Here is a 9,594-nt window from a genome sequence, read left to right as displayed (position 1 = left end):
CTATGTTGCCTGGTACACAAAGGGCACCAGGTACAGGAACCGTTCTTGTTTCGAAGAGCTATAGGAGTCTGCTGAATGGACCATTCATTACATCTTGGGCCTTTGAGAACAAATAGTTTTCACAAAATTGGAGACTTAAAATCCAGATAAAAGCTACAATTTGGGGACCAGACAGGCCAGTTAGGGTAATTCCAAGGTGCCTGAAGGGTATGCTCTGTTTTCTGAGAACAGCCTGCAAAGGCAGCAGAGGACAAAAGAAGACCAAGAAGGATGAAATTAGTATTGGGAAAAATAAAAAGTTACCTGCCATTCCAGTCTAAAAGGATCAATCCTTTCGCTACTGCAGCTGCCCAGGACAGTGTGCCCTGAGAGGAATTCAGGATGAGAAAAAAGACAAAACAAATCAGGAAGCAATCTCTTCTTTAAATATACTGGCCCCTAGACAGTTAAGATGCATATCAAGGGAAATTTTCAAAAGACTCCAATTTCTTGCATCTTCCCATACACCGAAAAACACAAGAATGATTAACCTGAGATGTCTGGTTTTTGTAATTAGCAGTAATCATTTGATGCTTGACTACATGCTTTTTCTAGCCACTAGCCATCTGTGCTTTATTGACCCTTAAAGTATGGTTAACCTGACCAAGGAAGTGAATTTTTAATTGTATTTCACTTTCATTAAGTTTAAATCTAAACAGCCTTTAGGTAACTAAAGGCTACCACATTGGACAGCAAAGCTCCGTAATATTGTCATACCTGCCTTGAGCACACTCTTCATGGAAGATGGTGGTCAAATCATCTAAAAGGAGAGAACTGGGACTTCATAAAGATGTCAAGACAAGTTGTACAAACTGTGTTTACAGCAGCTTGCTAATGACTGCTCATTTTATAGATTGAGAAGAAGAGAGAAACAAACAAAACTTCAACCAGATCTGTTCAGAGCAGTTTTCTTTAAGAAATGGGCTTACAGTTTTTGCACTTGTTCATCCAGTCACTTCCCACACTGTAATCAGAATCCTGCAGGTTGTTTCTTACACACACACATGCACACAACACACAAATGGGACCAAAAAAAAAGGATGAACATGGACTTTTCTGAGATCTGTCAGACCTTTTTCTTAGATGACTCTAAACTCTGTTTTATCTAGTCTTGCAAAAAGTCTGCACTCCAAAACAATGAAACTATGATCTAGCCTCTCACCTTTTATCAAAATAATCTTTCAATAATATATTCAAATAATTATGTCAGACTATCATAAGTATCAAAACGTGTCTTGGATACAGTCTGGAGTCTAACTCCTCCAGAGATAGAAACTGATGAACGGGTCCGTTTCTAACAGTTGTCCTGGAACCTTGAAACAGCAAATAGTGTCAAGCAGAGATGGAAGTAGGTCAATAGAACAGTGAATCATGTCTAAACAGGAATTATAACAATCCTCATAATGTGGATGAGACAAAACTGAGATCTAAAAAAGTTTAAATGACATGTCCAGAACAGGAATATCACATCTGTAAAATGAACTGGGTCTTCTGACCCCAGATCCGGGGTTGTTGCTGCTTTTATTTTTAGGCAGAGGATGGAAACAAGGGAATTTATGATTGGTTTTTTGGAATGGATACTCTCTTGCATTCTTGATAACTCAACTGAAATCATAGAAATCTAAAATGAGATTATCATAACATCCAATTATGACATTTATAAATGGGATTATGGTGATATACAAAATATAAAAGAAACATTGTATTGATTTTATTATTATACATATTATAAAATTAGGCTATGAAAAAGTAATTTTTTAAATCCCGGATGGTGCTAGGTTTCAAATTTTGATCTGTGCCAGGACTTGTGCTGTTTGTTTATTTATTTATTTTTGCCCACACCAAACAGTTTGAGGGATCTTAGTTCCACAATCTGTGCTGTCAATAGTGAAAGTGTGGGGTCCTAACTACTGGACTGCCAGGGAATTCCCACTCGTGCCATTTATTTTAAAACACAGTGGGACATGAGTACCCTGACCACCCATTCTGACTCAGAATGTCTGGGGTGAGGCCCATTCTTCTTTTTTTTTTTTTAATTCTTAACAAAACACACAGTTCTCTAGCGCAAAACTTGAGGATTCTTATATGAGGTGTAGGTGACTGAGAAAGAGTAGTAAGGTAGGAGGGAATCCAGGAAAGTGATGAGTCATAGAAGCCAGAAGGAAGTCCTTCAAAAAGTAAAGTGGAGATTGAGAGATAAAGCAGAGATGCAGAGAAGTAGCCACTGGCAATGTGAAGATTGTGGGAATTTTGACAAGAGCAGCTTTGGATAAGTGAGAACATCAGCATGTGCTTGGCATGCAGTGAGGAGGAGAATGAGGGAGACAGAGGAAGCAAGGTGACAACAAACAGATTTGGGGGAAAAGCTGAGCTGAAAAGGGGGCAGAGAAATAGGATCCTGCCCAGAAGCAGAACAGGTTCCAGTAGCTTGCATTGCAACATGCTCAGTTCGATCATCTCCAGCCGTCTCCCGTTCACCTTGATGAGGTTGTTGCCTCATGAGCAGCACACCTGGACCATGGCAGTCATCTTTGAGTCCGAAGATTCACACAGACTGCAGAGGGCCCATAGACTGCACAGCCAAGGGCTAGACAAGCACTACAAATCACAGAGAGGCAGCTGGAAAAGGTTGGATATCTCATTCATGAATAAAGGGATGTGAGTACAATAATATTGCAGTACCTGTGGCTTTGTCATCAACAGAAGCCACAAACATGTTCATATTACAATTGTTCCAGACATCTAAAGATATTGATTCCTTTTCTATTACTTGGAGGTCATGGTTGCTAATTTCTCACGTCTCAAATGATTAACAGATTTACCAACTAGATGTGTTATTTAATATATTATAGTACAGGAACATACAAAATGACCCTAGTAATTTCACCAGACTGTCAGAGGGGCGCTCGGCAGAAAGTTAACCACACCTGATTTAAATGAAGGTAAGTCCTAAATTTCTGTCTTCAGCTCTGACTCTGCCCTAGCTCCAACCTTGTAAATTCAGTTGCTTCCATGACTCTTCCACGTGGGTATCTAGTAGGCATCTCAATATGAACAATACAGACACAGCTTTGGGGCTGTGTTCTGGGGCTTCACACTTGCTCCTCTCCCCCGCCTCAGAGCTCTTCCCATATCCTCCCAGTTGTTAAAGCCCCATTTTATTTTATTCATTTATTTTTTTGGCTGCTGTATAGCTTGCAGAATCTTAATTCCCCACCAGGGATTCAACCCCTGCTCCAGCAGTGAAAGCACCTAGTCCTAACCACTGGACCACCAGGGATTTCCCCTAAAGCCCAAATTCTAACACCAAGTTAGTATACTCTGCCTTCACTTATCTTCAGAATATCTGAAATTTTCTAATCAATAAGCTTTAGTAACAAAATAAGGGGACAGAGGACAAGATGTTTGGATGGAATCACCAACTCAATGGACATGAGTTTGAGCAAACTCTGGGAGATGGTGAAGGACAGGGAAGCCGGGTATGCTGCAGTCCCTGTTGTCACAAAGAGTCGGACACAACTGAGCAACTGAAAAACAAGAACACAAAACGGTGATAAGCCAGATCTCCCCCGGAAAAAAGCAAATGCTTGCATGCTTAGTCAGTCACGTCTAACTCTGCAGCCCCATGGACTGCAACCCACCAAGCTCCTCTGTCCATGGGGATTCTCCAGGCAAGAATACTGGAGTGGGTTGCCATGCCCTCCTCCAGGGGATCTTCCCAAACCTGGGATCAAACCCAGGTCTCCCTCATTGCAGGCAGATTCTTTACCATCTGAGTCACCAGGGAAGGCAAGAAAAGCAAATGGATTCTTATAATCGAAGAAAGGGGCATTATAGGACTGAATAGCTAGGATGAACTTCTTCAGCAAATTTCAAAAACAGAAATTTCCCCTAGTAGTTACTACAAATGATGTTTTTTTTCCAGAATTGAAAATCTCCTATTGTCTGTCCTTTTGAGATCTACCCTAGGACCTAGGGTGGGACAGATCAAGGTGGGGCAGAGTGGAAACAGATTCTTTAAAATGGGTTTATCCACGCCCAGTCAGCAGGAGTCATTAAGGCGCTCTCCTAGGTGAGCTGGGGAGAGAACTTGGCGTCTGGCCCTCCACTGGGGGAAGAAGCACCAGAGATCATCTGTGGTTCCCATGGTAGGTACAGAGATCACAATTTCCTTTTCCTTTCTTGAAATGCTTATATTTGTATAACTCAACAACTGTGCAATGTCTGTTGCTCTGAATTAGCCCTGTGACCCTATTTGAAGGTTTATTCTTAGAGGTCAATCTGTTTTTTAAAAGATAATAATTGTTATTTATCTATTTTTGGTTACACTGTGTCTTGGTTGCTCCACTCAGGCTTTCTCTAATTGCAGTGAGAGGGGGCTACTCTCATTGTGGTGCAAGGCTTCTCCTGTTGCAGAGCACAGGCTCTAGGTGCATGGGCTTTGGTAGCTCCAACACACCAGCTCAGAAGCTACCGCATGCAGGCTCTAGGGCTCGCAGGTTTAAGTAGTTGTGGCCCACAGGGTTGAGTTGCCCAAGGCATAATGGAATCTTCCCAGATCAGAGATCTAACTCATATTCCCTGCCTTGGCAGGCGGATTTCTATCCACTGTGCATGTCTGCTAGTCGCTTCAATTGTGTCCGATGCTTTGTGACCCTATGGACTATAGCCCGCCAAGCTCCTGTGTCCGTGGGATTCTCCAGGCAGGAATGCTGGAGTGGGTTGACATGACTTTCTCCAGGGGATCCTCCCAACCCAGGGATCGAACACACACCTCATATCTCCTGCTTTACCAGGCAGATTCTTTACCACTAATACCACCTGGAAAGCCCAACCAGGAAAGTCCTAAAAGGTCAGTTTGTTTGGGATTAATTGTTGACAATCAGCTCATTTAAAAAGTGTTTCTTGGAAATTGCCTGGTGGTGTCTCATTGCCGTGGGCCCCAATTCGATCCCTTGCCCCGGGAAGATCTGCAAGTGGTGCAAAGTGGCCCCCAAAACACTGTTTCTTGAGAAAAAAAAAGAAAAAAATATTAAAAGCAAAACTAAATAAATAATAAAAACAAAAAGTGTTTCTTGAGAGGAAGGAAACTAACATTTACTGAGTGCCTACTCTGTTCCAGCCATCGTATTGGGGGTTTTAAGTGTGTCATTCATTTAATCCTCATAATGAAATGTCAGAGTTCTTGGGATTACCCTTGATCCACTTTCATCCTCTGCACTCTACATTTCTGTATGTAGTCAACTCACATTTATATCTCCAGCTTGACTTCTGAGGGCCACTATCAGAACTCAAACTTTTCTCCACTTTCCACATCCATATGACCCATGGAAAATCTCAAATATTTCCAAGACCATCCTGCCCATCCCACCTCACCTCAACCATTAAACTCTAATATGGTCTATCTCAGTAAATGACAGTAAAATCAACTTCAAGGCTCTGTATCTTTTTTATTCAAATTGCCACTCCCCATACCTTCTTCTTTAATGAAACTCTCCCAGTGGCTTCTGTGGTTCTTAAACTAGAATACAGATGCCTAAAGGGGACACTTACAAGACTTTTGCTTTGTTTTCTCCTGTTCTAGCCTCAAAGACCTTGAAGTTCTAGATTCCTTTCCAATCCAGGAACTTTATCACCTCCAGCCCCATAGAGATTTAACATGAGATTAGTCTAGATTTTTGCAGTTTAATACTTTAAAATGAGGCCTTAACATTCATTCCTAGGCTCAAATATATGCCATAGCTTAGACATATATATATGTCTAATATATATCATACCTTAGTCTCAAAGACATTTTAGTATGACGTCCCTTATTTGTGGAATCTAAAAAGAAATTATGCAAATGAACTTATATACAAAATATAAGCAGACTGACAGACTTAAGAGAATTAACTTTTGGTTGCCAGGGTGAAGGATTATGGGAAGGGATAGGGAGTTTGGGATCGACGTATACACTGCTATATTTGAAATTGGTAACCAACAAGGACCTGCTGTACAGTGGAGGGAACTCTGCTCAATGTTATGTGGCAGACTCTTGAGAGTCCCTTGTACTGCAAGGAGATCCAACCAGTCCATTCTAAAAGAGATCAATCCTGGGTGTTCATTGGAAGGACTGATGCTAAAGCTGAAACTCCAATCCTTTGGCCACCTCATGCGACGAGTTGACTCACTGGAAAAGACTCTGATGCTGAGAAGGATTGGGGGCGGGAGGAGACGGTGACGACAGAGAGTGAGATGGCTGGATGGCATCACCGACTCTGTGGACATGAGTTTGAGTGAACTCCGGGAGTTGGTGATGGACAGGGAGGCCTGGCGTGCTGTGATTCATGGGGTCGCAAAGAGTCGGACATGACTGAGCGACTGGACTGAACTGAATGGGAGGAGAGTTTAGGGGAGAATGGATACATTTACATGTATGGCTGAGTTCCTTTGGTGTCTACCTGAAACTATCACAACATTGGTAATTGGCTATACTCCAATGCAAAATAGAAATTGGGTTTAAAAAAAATAAAATATAAAAGCTTTTACAAAGGTCCCCCCAAAAAATAAAAAACAAATAAAGACATTTTAATTTGAGGACTCTGGTTTAGTTCAGTTCAGTTTAGTAGCTCAGTCGTGTCCGACTCTTTGCGACCCCATGAATCACAGCACGCCAGGCCTCCCTGTCTATCACCATCTCCCGGAGTCTACCTAAACCCATGTCCATCAGGTTGGTGATGCCATCAAGTCATCTCATCCTCTGTCGTCCCCTTCTCCTCCTGCCCCCAATCCTTCCCAGCATCAGAGTCTTTTCCAGTGAGTCAACTCTTCACATGAGGTTATTCTCATATGCATGCTTCCTCCCAAACACATTCACAAGTGGGATAATAGTACAAACATAAAGCTCTGCAACTCACTTTTTTTTTTTTCTGCAGAATCCTTTTATATCATAAGTCCTTATACACATGCCTTATTCTAACTTCTACTTATTCTTTCATGGTATGAAATACCATAATTCACCATTTCTCCCATAAACCATTCTAATATTTTTCTCTTAATAAGTCATCATGAATATATTTGACCATCTGTCCTTCAAGATTTGTGTTTTTCTGTAAGACAGATTCTTATATATGTAATGTTGGATCATATGAAATGTGTGTTTTTAAAATGTTTATCTGTTTTGTTTGGCTGCCCCAAACCAAAGTCTAGAGTTGGAAGAAGTATTAGAGGGCATGGAGTCCAGTATACTTTATAACAGAGGAGGAATCTTGGAACAGAAACGTGACTCATGGAGATCAGAACAGGGTTCGGATGAGAGCACAGGTTAGAGATACTGATTTAGAAAGTGTCACAAAGGTAGGGGCAAGGGGGAACTGGGAATCTAGAGAAAGATGACATCTAAAGAAACAATCACTCACACCCCAGGGGAAGCAGGGGGACAGTAGCAATTGGAATGAAGAAAATCAGGCTGGAGAGAAGGTCAAGGAAAGTGTAGCACCATCAACAGAGCCAGGGGCCAGAGAAATTAAGGACAATGAGACTTATGGAAAGACTCTTGGGTTTGGCCAGGAGGGTTTTTTTTTTTTTTCGTAGAGTGGTTTGGTTGGATACTTATCAATGATATGTTCTAGATTTCAACACAGAAACAAGAACCACTTATTGCCTATGTTCTTTTAAAGCCCTCTAACCCACCCAAGACAGAGGGTGAGGAGCCAGGTCACACAGCTGGTGAGGGGCTGAAGCCTGTTTTCTACACTGCCATGTTCCCCTGCCTCCCGCACCACAGGAAACTGCATGTCTCTCCTGAATCACTTCCAAGGATCTGACTTTCAAACGTGTTGAGTCTGCAAGTCTTCCCCTTCTAAGGGCTTATGGGGTGTCCAAAAAACTCACTTAACTCCCAGGTACCACCCACCCAGCCTGCTACACAGACCACACCCAGCAGGACATGCCCTGTCTGGGCCACCTTCACAGCCTCCAGCAGACCTGTGAGCCAGGTTGACCTGGAGCCCCTAATTGGCTCACTGCTTGTATTTAGTGCCTGCTAGGCACCCTGCTTACTAAAGGCATGAGGAATGATCTCTATAAGAATTGTTAGAAAATGTATCCTTTCTGGTTCATTATTTTGCACATTCATTCAAAAAACTTGCTCAATTCTTAGCAGTAAGAGGCAGTCCCACCTCCCAGTGATGGAGAACTTGTGTTCTCTGCCTGCTGCTAGGCTCAGAGGAGAAACATGTGAAAAGACAGCCTTAGCATCCAAGGATTTCAGAGACTAGCAAAAGATTTAAGAAAAGTAGATAATCACTGCAAAGTGCATTTAGCTCTGGATACAATACCACTTTGCTAATCTTGTTTAATCCTCACAGCCTCAAATAAATCTTAATATGTAACAGGAATCAGTGGTACAAATGAAATTAAGCAAACTCCACATGTGAGTTTTCAAATTCTCCATGTAGCCCCTTCACTCCTTTTTTCATGTTAAAAAATATTTGGCTGTGTCAGGTCTTAAATTGTGGCAGGCAGGATCTTTGTTGTGTCATATGGGATCTTTCATTGCAGCACATGACTCTCCAGTTGTGGCCTGTGGGCTTACTTGCTCTATAGCATGCAGGATCTTAGTTCCCTGACCAGGGACTGAACCTGGGTCCACTGCACTGGCAGGTGAATTCTTAACCACTGGACCACCTTTTACTCCCCTTTTGCTTAGAATGATTGGTTGCCCAGGTCTCTGCATCTAAACTTATCTTCCTTGCATTGATCTTGCTTTGGTTCTCTATACATAGAGCAAGTACGCTGCCTTGTGCACAATTAACAATGCCGAAACTCAATGCAGTATAAAATGAAAGCGCGGTATAAGAGGGGTGTGAAAGTTAGAGGTGGATAACTAGGTAGGTGTACCTGTGAGTAGGTGGATCCCACAAGCCTTGCCCATGTCACCTGGAGAAGCCAAAAAGTATCACAAAGGAGGAAGCCCTCGAGGGGGAGAGGCTTGAAGTGTGGGGTGAGTTTTGCCTGGTGAATTACAACTGGACAGTAAAGGAAGAAGTGAGGGTGCAGGGGTGATGTTCCATACAGAGAAATCACATGTGCAAAGCATGAACTCAAGGGATCTGTAGCATGACCTCAAGGAGTTCAGCCTGGCTAATCACATTGTTGTCGAGGGATGAAAGATAATGCCTTCTTGTGGGGTCAGGCAAGGACCAAGACTTAACCTATTTGGTTTAGGTGTTTTATTTCCCCTGTGAACAATGGGGAGCCATTGTGGAATACTGGATGAAATGTCACACGTGAAATACTTCTTGGGCAGTCACATGAAGATAAACTATTGTAGCTTCCGTCTATGGGGTCACACAGAGTCGGACACGACTGAAGTGACTTGGCAGCAGCAGCAGCAGAAAAGAACTAGAGACAAGAAGCTGGCAAAAAGTTATGGCCATACTTTAGATGAGAGGAGGTGATTGTCTGAACTGGGCAGGTACTAAAGGTGATTGAGTGTAAGATGTGAGAATAAACTTTCCCCCAAAGTTCTGACTTGGGAAGCAGGGTGAATGGCAGTGCCACATACAGATAGAT

General features: G+C 42.4%; 1 protein-coding gene across 2 annotated transcripts in view; it reads left to right on the top strand.

The window, feature by feature from the left end:
* Nucleotides 1-2,442: 2,442 nt before the first annotated feature.
* Nucleotides 2,443-9,594, top strand: part of SLC28A3 (solute carrier family 28 member 3) — a 92,574-nt gene continuing 85,422 nt past the window's right edge. The window contains exon 1 of one of the 2 annotated variants that reach the window (XM_055427392.2): nucleotides 2,443-2,667. In XM_055427392.2, coding sequence (XP_055283367.2) covers nucleotides 2,480-2,667 — 188 coding nt within the window. In that variant the 5' untranslated portion in view covers nucleotides 2,443-2,479. The remainder of the gene's footprint in view (nucleotides 2,668-9,594) is intronic. The other variant, XM_055427393.2, reaches the window with a different exon arrangement.

Source organism: Moschus berezovskii, chromosome 7, assembly GCF_049115385.1.
Source record: "Moschus berezovskii isolate FMDL1 chromosome 7, NW_MosBer_1.0, whole genome shotgun sequence".
Taxonomy (NCBI): Eukaryota; Metazoa; Chordata; class Mammalia; order Artiodactyla; family Moschidae; genus Moschus; species Moschus berezovskii.
This window is presented reverse-complemented; position numbering and strand designations above follow the sequence as displayed.